This window comes from Rhodnius prolixus, unplaced genomic scaffold (genome assembly GCF_049639745.1).
Source record: "Rhodnius prolixus isolate KJV_2025 unplaced genomic scaffold, Rpr scaffold_9, whole genome shotgun sequence".
NCBI lineage: Eukaryota > Metazoa > Arthropoda > Insecta > Hemiptera > Reduviidae > Rhodnius > Rhodnius prolixus.
The window spans coordinates 15,768,196-15,793,805 of record NW_027411604.1 but is presented as its reverse complement, the minus strand read 5'-3'; the positions used below and the strand labels follow the sequence as shown (position 1 = coordinate 15,793,805).

At 33.4% G+C, this 25,610-nt stretch overlaps 2 protein-coding genes across 7 annotated transcripts in view; one reads left to right on the top strand and one right to left on the bottom strand.

Annotated features, from left to right (window-relative positions):
* LOC141454290 (uncharacterized) overlaps positions 1-25,610 on the bottom strand; it is a 215,025-nt gene that overhangs the window by 129,321 nt on the left and 60,094 nt on the right. The window contains exon 1 of one of the 4 annotated variants that reach the window (XR_012458608.1): positions 18,581-18,660. The exons of 1 other annotated variant lie outside the window; for it this stretch is intronic. Coding sequence is in view for 1 of the 3 variants with exons in the window: in XM_074128389.1 (XP_073984490.1) it covers positions 16,680-16,917 (238 nt within the window). In the remaining 2 variants the exon portion in view is untranslated. Of the gene's footprint in view, positions 1-16,679; positions 16,993-18,508; positions 18,661-25,610 lie in introns of those variants that run through there. 2 more of the 4 variants (XR_012458609.1, XM_074128389.1) reach the window with 2 other exon arrangements.
* Mmp1 (Matrix metalloproteinase 1) overlaps positions 1-25,610 on the top strand; it is a 69,991-nt gene that overhangs the window by 19,554 nt on the left and 24,827 nt on the right. For all 3 annotated transcript variants that reach the window (XM_074128375.1, XM_074128373.1, XM_074128374.1), the window contains exons 2-5: positions 1,318-1,447; positions 13,851-13,958; positions 23,495-23,641; positions 24,170-24,328. In XM_074128375.1, coding sequence (XP_073984476.1) covers positions 1,318-1,447; positions 13,851-13,958; positions 23,495-23,641; positions 24,170-24,328 — 544 coding nt within the window. The remainder of the gene's footprint in view (positions 1-1,317; positions 1,448-13,850; positions 13,959-23,494; positions 23,642-24,169; positions 24,329-25,610) is intronic.

Here is a 25,610-nt window from a genome sequence, read left to right as displayed (position 1 = left end):
CTGACACCGTCGTTGATCCGCTCGGCCGCATTCATTCTTTTACATTCCCGGCACAGCTTGACTCGGTCATATGGTGTTTTATTATTACCATTCGATTGTTCTTGAGAAGCCCTTTCCAACCGTATACGATCTCTGTATTTGGTTTTAGCTTTTCGACGCGTATAGGCCGACATTATATATTTCTGATAATATTTTTTTATTCTAACACCTTATTATATTCACTGTCACTATTTTACACTAATGTTTTTTATATACAATCGATAGATTGTGACGACAGCTGACGATTAAAACTTAAACGAACATCGCAGCTTCTCCGAGTCAAAAGTTATACTAATTGCAAATCAAAGAGACGCAGCAAAATGATCTCAAAATGGCGGCGCTTCCCCCTCCACCGCGCGCGATGCGTCACAGTCCTCGTTTATCGTAATGAATTCTTTGATCCTTTAGCTATCCAGTGGTCCAATTTAATTTTGGATGTAGACGATAGATTCGAAACTATATAATGCCAAACTGTATCCCCCGATTTTGTTATCATTAGGTTTTTTGGATTGCCTCCATATGATAGCAAATTTAAAGACGTATTCACGTTAAAAGAAAACATAACGAAACTTCTCCTTAAAAATCAAATCTTTATGAAACAATAAAAGCTAAAAATAAATAATAAGTAATATTACCTTGCCTTGATTAACCAAAAAAAACTTAACCAGAAACATCCTAAAATGAATTTTGGTTAAAAAAAGTTTCAAATAAAATGAAAATCAATATAAAAATTGATTAGTTAATATAGTCGATTTACGCTTTATGAAGAGAGTCCAGACATAGGAGCTTCCTATAGCTCATTATACAGTATTGCCTGTAACGAGAGAGCACTTTCCGGACGCTGGCAGTGAAAAGAAAAAAACTACGGGCGCCAATAACCTCAGATGTTGAATAAGAAAAGCAATACTTATACTCAATTTAAATCAGCTAAACTACGTATTTTACAGAACCTTTTCAGGGCCATATATTTACGATATTTATTTAATAAATTTACGCTAAATAGATATTTAAAATGAAAATTACGGATATAAGCAATCAGTATGTGATGTTAAATTAAAGAAAATCGTGAGAGCTGTTTCCGAATAAAAGTCTATTAAAAACTAAAAAAGAAGAAATAAAAACAAAACTAGAAAATCTACTCATTTTTAATAATTTTGATTGATTTTATCCAAAAAAACATAGACGATACTTTTGCCCATAAATGCTCGCAAATCCAATACCCAGTTATTTGGAGTTTTAAAGAAATATTTAAGAGAAATTTCCATTTTTTTGTTTCAGATGTATTTAGCTCAGTTTGGTTACCTACCAGCACAAATGACAAATCCAAATTCTGGACATCTAATGACACAAGAAGCCATGGCTGATGCGATTAGAGAATTTCAAGCGTTCGCTGGTCTCAACGTGACAGGTTAGTGTGATTTAGTGTATTAAATTTTTATTAATATTGTTTAGAGGTAGCCACGGTAGCCGAGCGGTAACCTGCGAAGCTAATATGTATTGTAGTACTGGGTTCGATTTCCGGTCTACAAGCCTTGGATTTTATTTAATTGGTTAATAAAAGAAATTTACAGTAAAGTCTGTTTGCTAGTCGCCTTCGTCCACGACACCTAATTGGTAGTTGGACGTTAAGCCCGCCTGAAAAACTAGGCAATTACTTTACTTACTTACTTTACTAATTTAGTTTAGAATTTATTAGATGTCACAGACCCTTATGCTAGCCATTATTATATTCAAAATATTTCTTCAGTAAAGAGTAACCCGCCATAAAAAGTAAGTCCATGTGTTACAGCGAACTGGCACTATACCGCACTGATCAACCACCCCTTCCCCCAAAAATGCCCTTAATCAAAGTAATCCAGAAAAATGTTTCGTATAAAAGTTGTAGAGCTATTTGTGAGCTTTAATTACACCAAGTTTGGAGAAAATTCAAGAAGCGGTTTTTTAAATAAAGTTAAAAAAGTGAAAAATCTATTCAGTAAAGTGGTACTTCCGGTGTACGTATTTCGATCAATAATGTATTGTCTCTTCCGCTGGTAGCACTGGAAAAAAATATCAAATTTGAAGTTTCTGCGATCATCCGTTCCCGAGATATAGTGGATAAACTCACTTCAGGGCAATAAAGTCAGTCCAAACCTAAGCAATTAAAAACCGATGGGTTAGAGAACAGCAAATTAGCTAGAAAAAGAGCAGAATTCCGAAGAATCACTGGATCTGTAACCCATCGAGCTTTAGCCGTGTTTTTTAACATAATATTTCTAATAAGCCGAATGCTATCGGTTTTTGTCGGTAACTTTCGGCTCAACTCACCGTGACTATTAACTTTATTTCCAATTTAATATTTAAAATCTAATGTCTAATTTCGGTAAAGTAAAACCTAAGAAAACTTTTGAGTTATTGCTGATTTGTGTACCTTTTGGCGTTTAATCCACCCTTATACTTAACTTTTAAAACTTAAGTTTTTGTTAAGGAGATTATTTTTATAATATTACTTTTTACAATGAGTTTTTATTCATTAAACCCATGAACATTTAAAATTAATATGTGTAACACTGATAAACGTAATCTTTATGTTTATTAACTTATTATTGCGGATAATTCCGTACTATAAAATATATAGTAAAATCAATAAATTTAAAAAACAAAATTATAAAATCTATTTTTGAACTGAAGATTGTAACAAACACTTTTCTAAGAGGAAAGTTTCAAATATGTCCCTTTAAAGGCGAAGCACTCTCTAAATAGGGCGAAAAATCGATTACTCAAGGACGTCTCGGCAGGAAAACTGGGAGACCCAACGTGGCCACAACTAAACTCTAATTGTTTATTACAGGTTTATTATTTTCAATCAAAAGGCTTATTTTAGTTTATTCTAACAATTTTATCTGAATATTAATTCTCTAACATTAATACTTCTTAATAGTAAACTCCTGCACTGTACTGCTCTACAAAACGCTTCTTAGACACTTCATTACTCGTGACGTAAAGACTGCAGACTTTTGCAAAATAAATTACAAAGAATTACAGTGAACGCCTCCATAGGAGCTCATCAATACCCTGAGAACTCGATATTCAAGGCCATTCACACTCACATGACTAAACCGAGTGACAAACTTCTTCCTCACCCTTCACACTCGGCCATCCACATTACCACCTTGGCGAACCTTACAGCCTCCAGAAGACTGAATCCAAGACTGTATTATGACCTACGAAGAACTAAACTTCACCTATAATATGCATCATTAGATGTGCAAAGTCCTAATGGCCTAATACTTAATTTTGATTAGTGATTTAGTCACCTAGGCAAATAACGGAGACTCTTTACTTCCTGCGGATATCTTAGAATTCAGTAAAAATCAGCAAGTGCCAACCTTTAACACTAATATAAGTTTGCTTAACGTCGAACTGCTCATCATGGAGATATCCCATCCGAGGCAGCACCGTTTGATCGCGTATTCTCGAGACTATTAGGGACGTACTTTTTTTTAAATAAAATGAATACTAAATTCAATTTAGGAATCTAATTTTTTATAATAAAATATTAATTTATAGTACAATATTATTGGTAGGAATTAAATAATTATATTACGTATGTCAAATTCTAACTTCTAAATACAAAATTTAATTCATAGAAACAGCTTTCATGTTTGGGAGTTGTTTCAAAAGTGATTTAGTCACCTAGGCAAATAACGGAGACTCTTTACTTCCTGCGGATATCTTAGAATTCAGTAAAAATCAGCAAGTGCCAACCTTTAACACTAATATAAGTTTGCTTAACGTCGAACTGCTCATCATGGAGATATCCCATCCGAGGCAGCACCCTTAAGGGTACATTTTCATGGACTACCGTTCTCGGATAGCTCCAGCTATCTGGCACCCCTTAAAACTGGTTAACTTCCTCAAGAGTATAGCCGAAGGGATCCGCTTCGCTCCCTTGACGTCAATGAGGAATGCCAAAGCATAATTATGCTATTTTTGCTGGCTTTGTAGTGCCCCCTCTCAATAGATGCGTTCTACGTTTCACCGTTTGATCGCGTATTCTCGAGACTATTAGGGACGTACTTTTTTTTAAATAAAATGAATACTAAATTCAATTTAGGAATCTAATTTTTTATAATAAAATATTAATTTATAGTACAATATTATTGGTAGGAATTAAATAATTATATTATGTATGTCAAATTCTAAAAGTCCTTTTTATTATTGCATTTATTTACTTTTTTTCGAATCACAAAATTGTGTAAATTCTTATTATAAAGAAAATTTCATTAAGACCAATGCGATAAAATAAAGCGTTGTACATTTACAACAGAGTTTTAAATTAAAAAAATTACTGTATTAATAGCAAATTTTAAGCGTGAATGTATTTATTAGCAAGAATGTTGTATGAACGTTTAGGATAGATCACAGTCCGGGGTTGAAAGAAATTATATAAAAGTATTTCGACCCCTCTAGGTTAATTTTAGACTAAGTTTATTTTAGAATGTGCAGGAAAATTTGTTAAAAGTACTGCACATTATCATAGTTCTAAGGAAATAGCCTCCTTATGGTAGATTAGGATTATTTATATTCGGTAATAAAACACTTTTGGTCTTGCGTTAATATCTTAAGTTAATGTAGATAGGGGAAGGCACGAATATATACCACTCTCCCACTCGTCGACTGGATCGATGGACAAGAGGGGATGAGTGGGATATACGAGGGTCGTTTGAAAAGTCCATGCAAAAATAAAAACTACTTAATTTTTTGGGGTAAACCTTTTTTATTTTTCAACATAGTCTCCTTTTAGGCTTATACACTTCGTCCAACGCTGCTCTAGTTTGTTGATCCCTTCCGAATAATAGGATTTGTCCAAGTCTGAAAAATAGCCATTCGTTTCTGCAATCACCTCCTCGTTTGAATAAAATCTTTTTCCCGCCAGCCATTTCTTCATATTGGGGAACAAATAGTAGTCCGAGGGAGCCAAGTCTGGAGAATAGGGGGGATGTGAAACGAGTTGGAACCCTATTTCCATTAATTTTGCGACCAAAACTGCCGAGGTGTGAGCTGGTGCGTTGTCGTGATGGATAAGGACTTTTTTGTGGGCCAATCGTGGGCGTTTTTCTTACAGCTCGGTTTTCAAACGGTCCAATAACGATGAATAATATGCACCTGTAATAGTTTCACCCTTTTCCAGATAGTCGATGAGGATTATTCCTTGCGAATTCCAAAAGACAGTCGCCATAATCTTTCCGGCCGAAGGAACGGTCTTCGCCTTTTTTGGCGCAGATTCCCCCTTGGTAACCCATTGTTTAGATTGTTCTTTGGTCTCAGTAGTGTAGTGATGTATCCATGTTTCATCCACAGTGACGAAACGACGCTTAAAGTCCTGCGGATTCTTCTGTAACAGCTGCAAACCGTCCTTGCAACACTTCCCACGATTTCGTTTTTGGTCAAGCGTGAGCAATTGCGGCACCCATCTTGCGGATAGCTTTGTCATGTCCAAATGTTGATGCAAAATATTATGTACCCGTTCATTCGAGATGCCCACAGCACTAGCAATCTCACGCACCTTCACTCTTCTGTCATCCATCACCATATCATGGATTTTATCAATGATTTCTGGAGTAGTAACCTCAACAGGGCGTCCAGATCGTTCAGCGTCACTTGTGCCCATATGGCCACTCCGAAAATTTTGAAACCACTTATAAACTGTTCTAATCGATGGTGCAGAGTCACCATAATGTTTATCAAGCTTCTCTTTAGTCTCCTCAGGCGTTTTGCCTTTCATAAAGTAGTGTTTAATCAACACACGAAATTCTTTTTCGTCCATTTTTTGAAAATCACTCGACTTCCTCGATTCAAACGAATGCCAAACACAAAGAAATAGACCGATCTGGCTGAAACTTGGTGTGTGTTCTTCCAAGAGATGCTACTAACTAAACATAACCTCGATACGCGCCAGTAGTGCTATCTCTCTGACTTTGCACGGACTTTTCAAACGACCCTCGTATACTCCAATATACCTGGACTCCACCCTACCTTGCTCAGCAAGGTGCTGTATGTGGAAGCCCGAAGGTGACGCGTGCCGACCCAGCTCGTGTGGATAAAAGATGAGAGAAGATTAAAATGATTAGGGGCGCTAATGACCTCAGCAGTCGATGCGCCAAAAAAGAAAAAAGAAAATAGCAAATTATAATATTTATCAAATTTGTATTTAATACGTTAGAATTAACATATCAACATAGTCAATTAACAACAATTATTCTCGTAATGGTACTGATTCTCTTAATTGTAAAATATACACATCAGTCGGTGAAGGATCAAAACCGGATGCAAAAAATTGCACCGCATTTCTTTTAAGGATTATATTATCATAAAAAGTTACTAAATTTATTAAGTTAGTACCTAAATTTAAAAAAAAATTAAAAACAATTTCTAAATTCAAAATAAAAGATGTCCATGAACTGCGAATTTAATATTAGCGAATGAATTATTGATTTATTGAATTAATGAAAAAAAAAAAAAATTGATTCGATTTATTAATAAAGGTTTGACATAATGGAAGCAATTTTTGGAAACAATCTGATGACAAATAATTGTGACACAAATGACACAAAGTATTGAGTCAAATAATGGGGCAGTCTACAATTTTACAGATTTGGAAGTTATATTTTTTGTAGATTTTCTTTACTTCATGGATGAAAGTTTTTAGGTAAAAATTGATAAAAAAACTCAAATAAAATAATTATGAGAGGAGAAAAAATAGAAATTACGATGAACAGGAAATTGTAAACCAATAACTTAGTCAGCTATTATGAGTAGATATTTTGTAATCGATTGGAGTGAATTAATATTCAAAAATTCCTAGAAGTTATCAACTGTAGTATAAACTACTTCTGTATTATCGCTTTTTATGTTTGGGCCTGGAAAGGTAGCTCTATTTTGGCTGCTTTATATTCATTATCTTAATACTTCGCAAAAAAAATTAAAAAAAAAAATATTAAAAGGAATCACGTTTCAATCCTAGTTGAATAATCTTTGCAACTTTTTTAAGCTAGTGTTACGCAAAAAATAAATCATCGTCTGAATTCGAAAATAATTATACAGAGTACAGGCAACCCTTTAGGGCAATTAAATAAAATTTAACTATAAATGTGCAAAGAAGTGAAAGAAGGGGGTTGGTAGCATTGCCTACAGACATGTCGCCAGACGTATTTCCCGATGCGTAATATTAAAAAAAAGGGGGAAAAATATCCCCCCAAACATACGCGACCGATTAAAAACAACATGGCGCCGTTTTAGCACTTACAAGTATAATAATCAGCCAGCTTACTTTAAAACTATCTGAGAAAGGTCGCAAAAATATAAAAGTAGTCTGTCTGTTTTAACAACCATAAAACTTTTCTGATTAAATTTGTTCACAAATCTAACGGACTTCAAAGTTCCAAATTTGATTAATGCTGATTCACTAATTACGTTCGTTGTTATAATGAAAAGGATCACTTACAGAGAGGACTTCAGGGAACCATCTTTAAAATAATCCTCCATTAAAAAAATTCCAAACATATTTTACTCATAATCTTGATTAAGAGTAAGAATTTCCGAGCTCTCTGAATTTTGGAATTTACGCAAAACATTTAATTCTCGCTAATATTAAAATGAATGGTAAAACAGTAAATTTCACTGAAATGGCACTGAAGATGGAGTAAGTTCAGTACAACCAATCTTGAAGTAGTGGTTAGGTCCGTTGTGATGGATAATATTGCTGATTTATGTCCAATTCTCACCACCAAACTGTTTAATCAAGCTCAGATAATAAAAGGAAAATCAAAACCGGTCAGAAATATGTAAAAAAAAAGTTAGCGCCCGTCATCATCTGAGGTCACTCGCTAGCAACATGACGTCATATCGATTACATCGAATTTTTCTGCCAGAAAACACAAATCTGGTTTTAGTACAATCCGCTCCACAATTTAAGGCTCAAATGATAGTAAGACAGAAGAAATCCATTATTAGCGCCACTATAGCCGAGCAGTTAGAGACTAGACCCGCAAAGCTGAGATGTATTGCGGTACTAGCCTAAGCTTTGAATTCTATTCAATGGTTAATTTGAGAAAATAGTAAAGTAACTTCGCTATTCGCCTCCGTCCACGACGCTTAATTTGGGGCCTAATTAAGGTTACTTTACCTAAATACATCCGTTATTATTATTTTAAAAAAGTAAAGAATGAAGTCTAATATGGCATAAAATTAATACGAAGTAAATCTACGAGTAAATCGCAATTTTTGTTTTCGAAGTCGGAATTTTACCAATTTAACTAATACTGTCGGCTCAGTTAAATTAAATAACCATCCCATTGAGGAACAATCCCCAATACTGACAGATAAATCATAGCACCACAATAAGAACCACTTTACAAAAAAAACAACCTGTACAGAAGAACCAAACAAGACTTAATATTTCCCAAAGTCAAAAAAAGGTCAGCTACGTTTGGTAAATGAAAACATCATCTCGATCCTGATGTTTTTAATACTGATGCTTTTTTACTGAGATCAATTAAGATAAAGCAAAACATGGCGTCATTTAGTGAATAATCCGTCCCGCCCATTCGCTATATTATAATTACTTGGATTTTATATTTATGCAAAAACGTGACCATCAGATTAGGGTAATAAAATTTGTTACGGTGGCAATATGGATGATGGATTTAATTTTTCCAAAGAAGATATTTTAATAAGTTGCATAAAATATTAAATAAGATTTTATTTGCTACAAAAAAAAGGTTATTATTTTTCAATTAAAGAAGAAGATATTTACGATTAATGATTCAAAATGGAGTTCTATTACCACTCCTATTATCTGTTTAAGAATAATTGAACTAAACTGCCCATGCTTTAATGGTAGACGGAGGAATATAGTATCCCCTAATCACTATCTGCACCTACAATCTGATGGCTCGCACTGACAAGTCATTTCACACTTCTCCGTGAAAGTTTCCGGCCCCGCAATAAATCCGCAACTCTCTTCTCCGGCAAAGAGAGATCGGCCGTCTGACACCCTAATGCTCAGGTAGCCAGGCGATTTCTTGTTTGGGTTAGTACCATTTCACGTCAATAAATATCTAAACAATCCCGTAAGATTTAGCCCATTCAATATGCTAATTACTTGTAAAAACAGAAAATATCTATTATAAAAAAATAAAAATAAAACAAAATTTAAATAGTCATGATAAAGTTTAAATCATAAGTAGAAAATAGAAATGAAAATAAAATGATTTTAGCTTAATAGAATGTTGTTTTCAAGGCTAACTAGATATTTCAATTAGTTACTAACTTTTATTGAAACTATTTTCATTAATTTAAATTTAGAGGAAGATTCGTGCGAAAATTGCCTAAAATAGATGTTTCAAAAAAATAATCGGAAAGAAAAAAAAATTAGGAATTTTATAATTTCATTAAAAAATTAATTGTCCATTAACCTTTTAAAGATTATACTGGCATTGGCATTTAACTACAGCCTGAACTTCACACAACGTCATCAGCTGACTGAACATTGCCTGTGAAGGGTGCTGAATCTGCTGAATATTTAATATGATAAAAAAGTTATAATTTACTTGGATCTGTGAAACTTTTAACAATGATAATTGTCATTTAATACTGATATTTTGAGACCATTATAAAAATTGTGCTTAAGTCGCAATAAGTTATTGTTTTGTGAGGAGTTGGAATAGGTACCTAATTTCAGGAAAAGAGTACAGTTTGAAAGCTAAGTATGAGTTTTAGGCAAAATCTTTTTGAAGAATTCTGAACCAATCGTTTGGTAAAAGAAAACCTATTTTATCTCCGGGAATTTCATTAGAATACCAAATTTTAGACTAAATTTCTAAATTTAAGAACTATTCTTAAGCTTTATTAAAATATAAAATTTTATTCAAAACCAAAGTAATCAAATCCTTACTTTGGAAAGTACTGATAGAAATAGTGTACTAATCAGGGGTCTTCGTAAAAGCCATCTTAAAATATAGCTATGATTTGTGAGTTCATTTACAAATCGATTAGAAAAAGACAGAGTATATTTATACACAATTTTAAACTAAAAATGGCTCCCATAAAAACTGGAAACGTCTCATAAAATAAAGGAAAAATACAGCATGAATTTTGCCCAAGAAAGGGACGAAATTAGCCAATGGAGGTAGAGAAATGTTATTTGTATTACCACCAAGACTAGCAGGCATTGTACATCCGGTGGAAAAAAGTTAGTATGGAATACAATAGATCACCTTCCTTTTAAAAAATAATTAAATAAATAAGTATTAATATTTTTTTCTAAAGAAAGATGGCCCTTATCGAAATATGGCAATAAATAATCTAGTTTTAAGTTCGCACAAGTTATACATAGATCTATTTATCAAAAAGTTTTAACTGTTGGCGACCATCCAAAAGAAAGTATTTGCTGCATGGAGTGCTTAGCAAAGGGTATTATATTAGAAACACTGTACACACACGACAAAATAAAGAAGTACGCAAAGAGACAAAGTGAAGTTAAAAGAGGCAAGGTCAAGGTTAGAATATAAAAGTGCTGTTTGGAATAAAGAATAGGAACAGATGACAGAAAGATAAACCTACGGAGGGACTAGTCTGTAGTCACAGAGATTTGAAAGGAATACAAATTAATAAAATAAAAAGAAATATAACATAAAACTTAACAAAGAACTTGCAGCCCAATGTTTAAAGTAGTGACTTAGGATTGGTGTAAGAGATGACAATATCGTCAAACTTCTACAATTGAAGTGCATCTAGTTTTCATTGCAGTTCCTGTTTTACGACCAGCATTTATGCACGACTATAAAGTTCCCTTCTCCATTCCTTACTTTTTCCTTGGCAGATTCATAAGAATCTTATCCTGCTTTCTATAGAGCTAATTTCGTGATAAGAAGATTTTTAAAAGTCTTATCAGACAGTTTGCAACAAAGTTTAGACTGCTTCTAAAGAGTAATGGTGAAGCTAAAACCCTTCTCATAGTCAGATCGTAACTACCTCCAACTAACTCATCAAATAGCCGAGAAATCCTCTTCGGTTTTCTGATGAATGAGAAAGTACGTAATAATTGCCTTTTCACGGTTATTCACCAACAGCATCATTTAATTATAGATATTTTTTTTTTTTTATTTAATGCCCGTCATCAATTAAGGCCATTTTGAGGAGTAATGTGGTGGTTCATGACAACAATGAAATTATTAAATATTAATCATTGTTTAAATTACTGGCAAATTCTCCAAAGAGATCTCTCGAGAATTGTGTTACAATTCATTGGAAAAGGTGAATTAATTCATTAAAGTATATTTCAATGATTCCAAAATCGTTCAGACACTGCTCGGAAATAAATTTTCAGTTCAGAAGGCTTATCAGAAAGAATGAAAGTAATAATGTCGATCTCAAAATACATCTTAACTGTGAATCAGATGAAATAATGAATACCCGATGCAAAGCCTTATGAATACCATATTTATATCTAAGTGGCATTTCCCCCATCCCTTCAAATGAAAATATTAGGGCGGTGCTTTTCATTAAAATTTATTAGGAAAAAAACCTTGAAACTGTTTAAAAAACATGTGCACTGAAATTATCTAGTGCATATCTGTAATTATAAAATTAAAAACATGAATGAGACAAATGTGGTCTTATACTTAATGGCGCCGCGCAAATAATTATTTCTTCATTGAAATTAATTTTAGTAATTCTTAATTTTAAGACTATAATCAGAATGTAAAAAGACTGTTTTGTAATCAGTAAAGATTAGTTGTTGCAGTTAGTTTTGTAAGTAACAATCTTCATGGAAAGACGATCGATCTTCTACTGTTTGTTTTCATCTAGGTAAGAAAGAGGAAGTAATACTATGGAGTCCATTTTCTATTTCAACTTTTTACCGGAAATACCGGCAAAAAAGGCACTTATAGGCCTCTTGTGTCTGAAAAAAAGGAATAGATTTTAAGAATCAGTCTGTAAGTGTGTAATAACTAACACAGAAAAGAAAGAGGGAAGAAGCTGTATAGAATGATGAGGGTGGTTAGAGTAGAAGAAGAAAAGGTAGGCAAATTCAAGTACCTAGGAGCGTATCTAAAGGAAGTGTAGATGAAGAGATTCAAGGGGATGCCGCAGTAAGGATGTTTAGCGCGATCAGGAAGGGCTTTCTCAGTAACATAGAAATAGTAAAGAGTAAGAAGCTGTCAGTCTATAGGTCGCCATTTCTCCGCTACACTCTCATATTCATCCAGGAGTCCTGGACATTGATTAGGAAATACAAAAGTAATGCACAGTAAGATGATGTTTTGGGGTTTTTGTAAGGTGCGCAACAAAAAGGGTCCTTTGCACCTAAACTATACTGTAGAATAGACACTTTACTACACAGCCTAACCTAGTCAATCTGATCGATACAAACCTAACGGTTGGCCTAACTCCTATTTTCTTCTAACCTAACCAACTAATGTTGGGGTGGAGTACTCGATATTCCTCGCACCCCATACACAGTAAGATGAGGTATCCGCGGTAGATAGACGAGATGTCCAAAAGAAGCCAGAATTCGTAACGCCACAATAAGAACTAGCTCGGAAGTGCATCACAGTAGAAGAATTAATAGAAGAGAATAGGCTACGCTAATTTGGAAACATTTTTGCCAAATTGTCTTTAGAATAGAAAAATTTTGTAAAAATATGCCACTGCCTTTTAAACATTTTGATATATAGAAGGGTTCAATAATTTGAAATGGCTTTTTAGTGGAAATCTGAGAAGGTCAAACGATCTGCAACTCCCAATAATTAATATTTTCAATTATACTTGAAAATATGATTTGAAACGCAAGGCACTTGAACAATGAAGCCTTAAATTAAGTAAACTTGAATAAAACTAAAATTTTAAGAACAAGGTTGATAACCAAATAATACCACACATTTTTTTTGTTTACAAGGCCATCTATGATTACAGTACTTTCAATTTTAATTCTAAATTTCCTGCAGGCATAGTCACGCTCGTCCCTTCTATGCTGGGAATAGGCCGTTTCAATTGTATTTAAACTTTAGATGGGCACGTTGAAATTAATATTGAAGAAAGGTATTTGTGAAGAAATAGGCGCACGATAGCCGAGCGGTTAGAGGAGCGGCTTGCTGAAATAAAGATGTATTGCTGGTAGTGGGTTCGATTCCCGGTCTAGGCCTTGGATTTTTATTTGTTTAATAAAAGGAATTTAATTGATGGTTGACGTAAAGCTGGCTGGGAAAAAAAGGCATACTTTACTCTGTTACTTTTATTTGTAAAGAAGTATTTGCAGATTAACCGCAAAGCTAATCACAATTATTTGAAGGAAAAATCTAAGCATTTTCTCATTAAATCTTTAAAATACCCCCCCCCCCCTCATCAAAAAAATAAAAATATAATTATAATGATGTGTGCGCGCGCACATAGAGCATGATGCACCAAAAAAAATCAGCCTTGTGCTACGTAATAAAGAATGTATGTTTGTATGTCCTTCGATCATTCACGGCTAACTAAATGATAACCGAACGAACGTTCAATCCTACCGTCGTCGATCATGTGTCATTCCATGCGTGTCGAGTATCATCCGCACGATGATAAAAGCTCCTTGTAAATTTAGTTGGAGCCTCACTAAAAATGTGAGCAGTAAAAAGGGGAAAATATGAAACAACTCGCGTTGCATAGGTATTCGGGCCGAACATTATCTTGGCTTGATCTATAACAGTTTCAAACTTTTTTTTGGTTTTTTAAAAAAACCCTTATCTTGAAAATGCTTAAAAACTGTTCTTCTTCGTTTGTTGCAGGCAATCTAGACAAAGAGACCGTTATAACCATGAAACTACCAAGATGTGGCGTAAAAGATAAAGTTGGTTTCGCAAACGATGCCCGAAGTAAAAGATACGCTTTACAAGGTAAGCTTATTATTTATTTTTAGAATTCAATTATTTTATAAAATATTTAAAAGAATTATGGGTGATGAGTGGTTTTATAAAATTATATACCTGCAAGAATACCAGAGTGTTTTCTGAAACCTCATGATACTCTCGACCAACTGAATGCCTACCTAAAATGGTCCAGAGTATAAAGATGGAGTCTAGTTTCTTCAAGATGGGAAAAATGTGCTCCAATTTCTGATGCTAGGACAATGAAATTTCATTTCAAGGTCCCAAGATTTACAGAGTAATTAGTAATAATAATTTTGGAGGGGACCTTACATAAAGGGTACTAACTCCTCTCCTATTTAATGTACAGCGTCGAGACCCCGCAAAAGGCACATCTACATGAAATTCCGAATCGAACGACACCTCATTCATGAAAATCGGTTCACAGATTTAGGCGCTACGTTGTTTACAAAAAAAGGTAACAAGAACAAGAACAATTTTTGAAAATGCCTTTTTTGCCCATTTTCAGCAACGTATTTCTCAAAATCTATTAGATCTGGGTGGTTGCAAAAAAATTACAGTCATAAAGGAGGATTTGCTCTACATTATAAAGAAAATTTGGGAATTTTATCTTTTATAGAAAAATAGAAAAAAATTGTCAAAGTTGGGTGTTTTTCAACGTTACTCTTTTTCGTGCACTTTTTGACGATCAACCTCTTATTAAAACTGTCCTACCGGACAGTTTTAATAAGATTTAATAATAATAATAATGTTTAATAATAAAGGGAAGGGATTAGCTATGCGGTTAGCGTACAGGACTCCCACGCGAAGGTCCCGGGTTCGAATCCAGCTCCTGGCCCTTAGATTTTCTTTTCCTAGGAGCTTCTTACAGCTCACTGACCGGTGATGGTCTGTAACGAGAGAACACTGTCCGGAGGCCGGCAGTGCTCTGAAAAGAGCTACGGGCGCCAATAACCTTAGATGTTGACGCGCCTTAATTTAAAAAAAATAATAATAATTTCTTCAGAAGAAGTCAAACGGTTGCAATAATTTAAAATAAAAAAAAATAAAGACTATCTCCTCTAAAAGGAACTCCTCGCATATTTTAAGAACTACCAAATACTCCTAGTTTGAGCTGGGTTTGACAACTGGGAAGATTACTATCTGCATTTTTAACCAGATGTTTAATGTTCGGGGCACAAAAGCAACACTGTTAAGCCCCAAACCAAACAAGTATCTTACCCTGGTCTGGTAAACCACAGTTTTTCAACTTTCGTTCCATCAACAGTCTGTTGAACCATAATTCATACAAAAAGGCTGATGCGAAAGTAAATAAAAACAAAAACCTTGTTTTAGTCTCAGACGGCTTGGCGTAACAAATATTTCGATTTATAGTTAATTTAAAAAAAATCGATAATGCTTAAAGAAAAATAGTGTTAATAATTCATTATACTTGTAATAACAGATTTTCGGCGACCAAGACAAACAACTTAATTACGTAATCCCATCAAATTATTTGTAACCCGACATTTTTTTAAACACTTAATGTATAATCTCTGATACTTGGTTCTTCCACAACCTATTACGCAATAGATAAATGATATATAGGCTATATACTTAATTGTGGTAAATAATTGTAGCTAAAAAAGCACGTGTCATTATAGCATTAATGAATTTCTATAACGTAGATTGGTGGGGTTTTTCCAATTGTTTCAAAAAAAGTATTTTAATACAACTAACGATTTAAAGATTCCAACAGTTCAGGCTGGGAAAGATGAACATTAGCCGCTTTATTTTTAGAAAATTAATATTCAATTATGACTTTTCTAAAATCCTTCATAATTGGGTTTTCCTGACCTGATGGGAAAATAATGTGAAAATGAGAATAACCAAAAAAAAAAAAACAGGTTAAGTGTGACTTGTAACTTTTCTATTCGCTGTGCAAAATATGTGGATTTTACTCAGTTACAATTATAGGCACAAAAACAAAAATAGAGACCGCTGAAAATAAAGTTTTTTCAAATTATTACCGAGTAAGAAAAAGCTTAAAGATTTAAGCTTAAAAAACAATGGCTGAACTCCAATCTTGTAAAATGGAACAGCAAAAGATGGAGTCAATCAATCTCCAGTGGAAGTTTATAACCTTCTATAGATATCTATTTGTTTTCAGAAGCCAAGATGAAAATTATGACTCTAAATATACTGAATGCATTGTACGGAAATATGAAAAGTAATAACTAAGGAACGGATTTTTATGTATTTAAAAATGCCAAATATTTAACTAAAATATGCATTTATTTTCGTCAATTATGTGGAAAATATGTGATTTTCTTAAATTATTTTCTGGAATATTCAAGTAAAATGGACATTTTTTTTTTATGAAAATGGATTTTTTTGGGGGGGGGGCAAGTTATAATTATTTATACAAGAAAAGAACATTTTTACAATTTATAATAATTTATTAGGAACAAAATAATTTGTTTTTACAAGTTATAATGATTTATACAACAAAGAACATTTTTACTATTTATAAAAAGATGTGTTAAATTTTCAATTTTGAAAACTTCACTCTTCGAAATTGTTTGCAACCACATGAAATTTCAAATGTTGGAACGAAAAGTGACGACGATCTGGGCGTAAGATGGACTTGTAACGACTAAAATCCTTTGAAATGAGGATTTTTAAGTTTGTGGAAAGGGATATCTGCTCTAACCAAAGCCCGACACAGATCTGTACTCAGAGTAGACTTACTTGATGATGGAGATGTAAGGAAGGCTTGATAGGACGTCCTCTCTTTCTTTCTGTTTTTATTCTCTATGTGCGATCCGGTGGCAATATGTTGGGTGACTTGGGAACGTTGAGAGCAAGAAACGCGCTTGTCACAAGCTGTGCAGTACAAAATGTCTCCATCACTTCGAAAAAGTTCTGCTGGAAACTCGCGAAGATATTTAGCAACCAGTTGTTTGTTGGAGGCCGATGTTCGTGGCATTTCACCCAAAAAAGAATACACTAAGTGACCGAACGAAATGAATTGGACACTTCAATGAACTAGCTGAAAGAACAGAACGTCAGACAACTTCAAAGAACTAACAAGTGCCCGTCACTGTTTAGCAGCATTCTGTGTAAATTACAATAACCATTGTACCCACTGTGATTCACAGCCCTACAGTCTGTGGTTCACAGTTCCTGTCAACCACCTCCCAATTATGAAAATATGCCCAAAATGAAAAATATGAAAAAATATGTACACATTTTGATTAAATATGTAGAAATATTTATTTATTTTAATCAAATATGTATAAATATGCGATAACATCCAAATATGTGAAATAAAAGTAGACTCAAACGGCTTAAAAAGTGTCAGTATGAATACTTCTAGTTGAAAAACGTCTGTAAATTGCCTAGAAAAAAATATGTAAATACATACGAATCCGTTCCCTAGTAATAAGTAATAAAGCAAAAAGCTTCTATCGTTCTGAAGAGTTCAATTGAGCTAAAATAAGCAACCACTTCAGTAATAATTCACTCTTATTTTAAAGATAGAAAAGTCCTTTCAAAAAATAAATTTTGTGTACAAATTAAAACAAAAAACCTATCAAGTTATCAAGATGGTTCTTCCGATAGTAATGACGCAAATAGTAAATGAGGCTTTTGATCCAAATAAACTCTCTTATCAACAATCTCAAGCTGAACACATGTTTATTTTGTACAGTAAGTGATGTTTAAGTAGGTAGTAAGACAGGGACTGAGTAAACGGTTTACCACCTTCGAGAATTGTTTAATCCAATTCGTTTTTGCGAAGAAACTGCAACTTGGTTGTAGGTACTGCAAGGTAATGATTGTACAAAAATGGGGAACTGCCATCATCTTCAATGAGACATGTGACATTATGAAAGATTGTCCTCCTCAAAGGCGTTTATTTTAAGGGCCACCTTAATGCAGAAAAGTTGAGGTACTACTTAAACTAATTCAACACTTCATGAACCCAAAAACCTAGAAAAAGTGGACTACTTGATGAACTACAGCTCGATAGCATTACCGTCTTTCCTCATTAATCTACCAATTATTACAAATCTTCCAGGTGTCTGCTATGCCCTTTAAATGTCCCACTATTTCATCTTCCAAGAATTCGTATCTTAAAAACAAAGCGCCGTAAATAATTAGCAAGGCTATCAGGAAACTAATTAACACCTAGGAAGATGTTATAGTATCCACTGTTTTACCAAATAAGTAAGAAAGAAAAGGTATTTTATATCAGCAGCAATCAATCAGATAAATCTTCTAAAGATTCATGCCGGTATTCTTGTTTTGTGTGAGTTAATTATACGTTTTTAAGAGCTTTACAAAGAAATACAAAGAAGTACATAACCAAGCTAGAAATTCTTTAAAAATGAACTAATGTTGGTAAAATTACTCTTTCAAATAAACTAACGGGGTGTTAGGTTTTACGTCACTTTAAACCTTGGAAGAAATGCCACACATGCAATGAAATCGTAAATTAGCCCATTTCTGGATTAAAGAAGTATCTTATAGAATAAATGACTAATCAATAAAATAATCAATAAACGTTTTAAACTTACACAGGAATAATAACCACAGATATCCTTGAAATATAAATAATTGTTTTTAGTTTAAAAAAATACTTTACTTACGGTTATTAATATGCACATTTAAGTTAGAAAATAACAATTACTAAGCTGATAGGTAATACACGGTTAAGTCTATAACCTTCTGAATGGTTATAACTTTATATACAGATGGCGCTGTTTACTCTAAAGGCAAAGCAATAATTCTTGATGAACGTGCGTTTTTAATTCGAAAGTTTCTGCTAAAAAAAACTTTTCAACTTGCAAGAAGAAGAGGCTAAATTAATGTTGGTAAATCTTTTCATCTTTTTTTTGCTATTTTTCTGTCCGAAAATTAATTTTAAAGAAGACATTTCGAAACAAACATTATCATCCAACATCTGATGGGACACATGGGGTTTCTCAGCGTGAACTGTATTATTTCAAGGAGGTTGCCCTAAGGTGCGGAACTGTGATTTTTGTCTGTTTCGGATCCTCACCCACCTTATAGGGGATCGTTCGTTACCCCAAAGGGTTGCAAACTATTGCGGCTGATTATAATGTCCATTATTATTATTTATAGAGCCGTTCAATTCAAATAAAGTATTACTTCCATCCAACTAACCTGGAAATTTTCAAACACCAAAAAAGAAAGCATAAAACCCATTGGACTATTTACAATTCTAATTGCGCATCAGCAGCGAGCAAAAAAAAGTGAAACCTCCTCTCTTTTTCGGACGAAGCACACCTTCCAACTACTAATAAATAATTTTGGTGGCATTGCCTCCAGCCAAGGGCACATAACCAGCTCGTACAACGCACTCACAAAGTGCTTACTCAGAACAATGATAATTGCAATTCCATAAACATTTAGAGGAATGTCTGTCTAAGATAAAGCCATTTTCAAGTCTAATAGAAGTTTAAAGTATTACGATATTAAAATGACTCTACTGAAATAAGTTACTTACATTGATTTACAAAAGTGAATTTTATTTTATTTTTACATAAAAACAGTAATTTATAGAATAAATGGTAAATTTTTATATTATATTCCTCTCCGATTGTGATAAGTGATAAGTATAGAAAATATTTGCTAAAATAAGTTGGTTATTTCCTTTAACTTGACCATCATAGTTGAGAATTTAAAATCAAATTGAGTGGTCTTTGTAAAATTGTCTAATAATCATCACAATTTGTAGTTGTATAAAATAAGAGATATTTTATTAAAAAGTTATTGAAATTTAAGAAATTGCTAAGTATAAAATAATATTTAGGAAACATTGGACAAAATTAATGACGTAGTCGCCCTTGACTTACTAACTCTGTTCCGCCCTGTAGAGTCTACTGTAGCTAGGTCACTGTTCCACAAACCATTCTATAGTTAATGTACGTATAGTCTATCTCTCTTTCTTCTTATATTTATTTAATTTGCAAACAAAAGAATGTTTTATTTTTTGCTCTCTTAGACGTTTTTGGAACATCTCAATATTTGGATGGTAACTAACATTACTTTGGGTATTTTGGGTATCCGAGAGGTTTACAGGCGAGGACTGCTGAACCAAGTTTCATCGTTGTTTCTGGGTTCGATTCCCACGTCATGCCATTCCATTTTATTTAAGTTATTTGAGAAACTCACATCATTAATATAGATTAGTTTTTCGCCTCAGTACACGATACCTGACCAAATTTTTCTATTTATTTTATTTTTTTGACGTAAACATCGTCTAAAAAATAAAAAGTAAGCATTATTTTAGTTTAGTTGAATCCCGAAAATGTTTACGGCTAGTTTATTTTTCTCAAATTTTCTCATCCCTATGAACTCCTAAAAACACGTCTCCTGGCACCCTATGAATTCAAATGTTGTCGTGTCTTAATTTTAAGTCCTATCGTTTCCAACTAGTTGCTAGCGCTAAACATAACTCCTTAACAAAAACTTACAGTTTAAAAAGTAAAGTATAAGGGTTTGATTAAACGACAAAAGGTAGACAAATCAGTGAGTATAGCATTAATACTTCGGTTCGTAATTTAAATTATATAGAAACGTTTGAAAAAGCGTGTGTTTTATTCAAATTTTATAGCAATAATTTCATTTTAAGTAATTTTGCCCTTCTTTTACTGCGACCTATGTGGTCATACGGCATCGAAGTGCGGGGATCGACTAAACGTTTCTATGCATTCAGAGTTTACAGTCCAAAAATACTACGAAAACTTCTTATCGCTCCGTTCTATTGTATCTAACCTCACCATCCATAATGACCACAAAATCCCTTTCATTACAGATCTTGCCAACACTCGTTTTCTCAAAATTTCATTCCACTCTACAGCAGTTCATCCTAACCCTCTAATAGAACACCTATCTTCCTCCACATTACCGGGTGATCCTCCAAGAAGATTGAAGGGAATAGATGGCCTCGCGATGTACGTACTCTCATCATAAGAGCATACATATGTCCAAGATAATGGAGATGACACTACTGGGTGCTTTCTCCACTCGTATATCCTGATATTTTTTTAATCATGTACCATATTTGCTAGTTGCAACAATCGTTGCAGTTGTAAATTCTAATAAAAAAGATTAAAAAAACAAAAAAAATAATTTCACTGCATTAAATTTTCATTAATATTATTAAAAATGTATTAGAATTCACAGATCCTTACACTGGCCACACATTCATAACAATTTTATTTTTTTTAATAAATAGGCACTTTATTATTCGTGTGCAGTTATAATAAATATAATTATTTAATTGATGACTTAGACTAATTAGTAGGAGAACCCCGGTTCGAATCCTACGTATATCTTTTTTTGTATTTCAAAATCTGGTTCATTGATTTGAATAAAGGTCTAAATAGAATAAGTTGCTTTGAAACCGTATTTCTATGTATCTACCAACATATATGTGCTTAATTTTATATGTGCTATAGAATTAAGCACATATATGTTGGTGGAGATACTATGTCTTCGTAGCGAAATGGTGCATCTAAATACCTGTATATGTCGTCAAACATTCGTTTTCTTTCTACCACATAACGTGGACATATCATCATTATATGGAGGATTTCAAAAATATAATGATATGTCCACGTTATGTAGTAGAAAGGAAACGAATGTTTGACGACTTACGAGGGTCGTTTGAAAAGTCCGTGCAAAGTCAGAGAGTTAGCACTACTGGCGCGTATCGAGGTTATGTTTAGTTAGTAGCATCTCTTGGAAGAACACACACCAAGTTTCAGCCAGATCGGTCTATTTCTTTGTGTTTGGCATTCGTTTGAATCGAGGAAGTCGAGTGATTTTCAAAAAATGGACGAAAAAGAATTTCATGTGTTGATTAAACACTACTTTATGAAAGGCAAAACGCCTCAGGAGACTAAAGAGAAGCTTGATAAACATTATGGTGACTCTGCACCTTCGATTAGAACAGTTTATAAGTGGTTTCAAAATTTACGGAGAGGGCCATATGGGCACAAGTGTCGCTGAACGTTCTGGACGCCCTGTTGAGGTTACTACTCCAGAAATCATTGATAAAATCCATGATATGGTGATGGATGACAGAAGAGTGAAGGTGCGTGAGATTGCTAGTGCTGTGGGCATCTCGAATGAACGGGTACATAATATTTTGCATCAACATTTGGACATGACAAAGCTATCCGCAAGATGGGTGCCGCGATTTCTCACGCTTGACCAAAAACGAAATCGTGTGAAGTGTTGCAAGGACGGTTTGCAGCTGTTCCAGAAGAATCCGCAGGACTTTAAGCGTCGTTTCGTCACTGTGCATAAAACATGGATACATCACTACACTCCTGAGACCAAAGAACAATCTAAACAATGGGTTACCAAGGGGGAATCTGCGCCAAAAAAGGTGAAGACCGTTCCTTCGGCCGGAAAGATTATGGCGACTGTCTTTTGGGATTCGCAAGGAATAATCCTCATCGACTATCTGGAAAAGGGTAAAACTATTACAGGTGCATATTATTCATCGTTATTGGACCGTTTGAAAACCGAGCTTCAAGAAAAACGCCCACGATTGGCCCACAAAAAAGTCCTTTTCCATCACGACAACGCACCAGCTCACACCTCAGCAGTTGTGGTCGCAAAATTAATGGAAATAGGGTTCCAACTCGTTTCACATCCCCCCTATTCTCCAGACTTGGCTCCCTCGGACTACTATTTGTTCCCCAATATGAAGAAATGGCTGGCGGTAAAAAGATTTTATTCAAACGAGGAGGTGATTGCAGAAACGAATGGCTATTTTTCAGACTTGGACATATCCTATTATTTGGAAGGGGTCAACAAACTAGAGCAGCGTTGGACGAAGTGTATAAGCCTAAAAGGAGACTATGTTGAAAAATAAAAAAGGTTTACCCCAAAAAATTAAGTAGTTTTTATTTTTGCACGGACTTTACAAACGACCCTCGTATACAGGTATTTAGATGCACCATTTCGCTGCAAAGACATTATATTCTCCACCAACATCTATGTGCTTAAATCTATAGCAGAGCTAGTAATAAAATATGAATGTATTTAAAAGTTATAGCCGATTAGAATGAATGGAAGAAAATGATTAGAGAAGGATTACGTGATTTTAATTTCGGTTAAGCTATAAGGATGGCAGGAATATAGAGTACTGCTCCATCCATTAGCTGTAGTTTATGTAAATAGTTGGATATAGTAGAGGGATGAATGAGTGAAGCGAATGTATTTATAAGTAAGAATGGAGAGTGAGTGATATTCTAGCGATAAGCACCTAGACGATGCTGGCTGTATGGCGAAAGCCAATGCCAAAAAAAAGGCAAAACAAAAACCGTATTTACCTTAATACTGTAGTTACAGAGATTAACTCTGCTCTATTCAAAACCTCTTTCCAAGCAAGAAACTTTGGAATCGATAAGTTGTAAGAAAGAAGTCTAGATAACCTTTAATTAACCTAACCTAACCTAACCAGCTCAAGGGAATTATTTATTTATTTATTATTTATTTATTTATTTATTTATTTGTTACAGGTAGCCGATGGCGGGTGAAAAATTTAACTTATAAAATCTCCAAATATCCTAGAGATTTGACAAAAGCCGATGTTGATATTGAAATTTCCAAAGCATTTAATATCTGGAGCGGTATAACTCCATTAACATTTACTAAAAAAAAATCAGGTAATAGAACTTAGAAATTGAATATAAAAGAATTGTGTATTATTTATTTGTGAACGATCACATTTTACTATTCCGTTGACATTGTTCAGGTTTAACGCGACAACAAACCAATTGTAAAACGGAAACTACATTTGTATTTTATCAAGGTTGCGCAGAAATGAAAAACTACGGTTTTATTTTTATGTATTTATTACAAATGAGAGCATATTAAGCCTATAGGCTATCTTTATTAGCGATTATTCCTAAATTGTTATTTACAGATACTTAAAATTAAATATTATTAATTAAGTTATCCGTTTTTTGGTTTGACTTAATTGAATCTTTTTTTGTTACCTCCGATAATTCAAATAAAAAAGAGTAATTTCATTGAATCAGACGATAAAAGAGTAGTGCACGTCTTTATGACCTTTAATAAGACTATGTCCATATTATACTACCTCCGTTTACTATTGAAGAACAAAGAACTTTGTTATACTCGTAAAAGACAAGCATCTATCTATTGAATTATTGATGATAATTGACAATTAGGTCCTGTGCATATTGAGGTACGATTTGAAAATGGAGAACACGGTGATGGAGATCCATTCGATGGACCCGGTGGTACCCTAGCTCACGCTTTCTTCCCAGTGTACGGTGGAGACGCACATTTTGATGATGCTGAGAGATGGACCGTTAACAGTTACCGAGGTATGTTATCATCTTTTTTTTAAGCAGTGTTTTATTCTAACAAAATTAATTTATCCGAAAATAGTATTAAATTCCTTCTAGTTTAACATTAAACTGCAATCTTTGTTGACGACTAAATAAAGAAGTGCTCAATTGCAGAGGGTGATAAAAAATTTTAACATAAGAGAATGGATCGATAAAGATAGAAAATTAAACACAGTGATGCCTTAAGTTAATGAAAGGGAAGTCACCTTTCAAGAAAAGAAGGGCTGATCATTTTAAGGCTGTTATTAATTTAGTCCATTTTAATTAGAATGATGGCAACTTTTTTTACTGGCGTAAAAGTATCTATTGAAAGAATGTTAACCTTTGTGTGTATTTATTAGAAAAAATGTTAACCTTTGTGTGTATTTATTAGAAAAAATGTTAACCTTTGTGTGTATTTATTAGAATGAATGTTAACCTTTGTGTGTATTTATTAGAATGAATGTTAACCTTTGTGTGTATTTATTAGAATGAATGTTAACCTTTCTGTGTATTTATTAGAATGAATGTTAACCTTTCTGTGTATTTATTAGAATGAATGTTAACCTTTCTGTGTATTTGTTAGAATGAATGTTAACCTTTCTGTGTATTTATTAGAATGAATGTTAACCTTTGTGTGTATTTATTAGAATGAATGTTAACCTTTCTGTGTATTTATTAGAATGAATGTTAACCTTTCTGTGTATTTATTAGAATGAATGTTAACCTTTCTGTGTATTTGTTAGAATGAATGTTAACCTTTCTGTGTATTTATTAGAATGAATGTTAACCTTTCTGTGTATTTATTAGAATGAATGTTAACCTTTGTGTGTATTTATTAGAATGAATGTTAACCTTTCTGTGTATTTATTAGAATGAATGTTAACCTTTCTGTGTATTTGTTAGAATGAATGTTAACCTTTCTGTGTATTTATTAGAATGAATGTTAACCTTTCTGTGTATTTATTAGAATGAATGTTAACCTTTCTGTGTATTTATTAGAATGAATGTTAACCTTTCTGTGTATTTATTAGAATGAATGTTAACCTTTCTGTGTATTTATTAGAATGAATGTTAACCTTTCTGTGTATTTATTAGAATGAATGTTAACCTTTCTGTGTATTTGTTAGAATGAATGTTAACCTTTGTGTGTATTTATTAGAATGAATGTTAACCTTTCTGTGTATTTGTTAGAATGAATGTTAACCTTTCTGTGTATTTATTAGAATGAATGTTAACCTTTCTGTGTATTTATTAGAATGAATGTTAACCTTTCTGT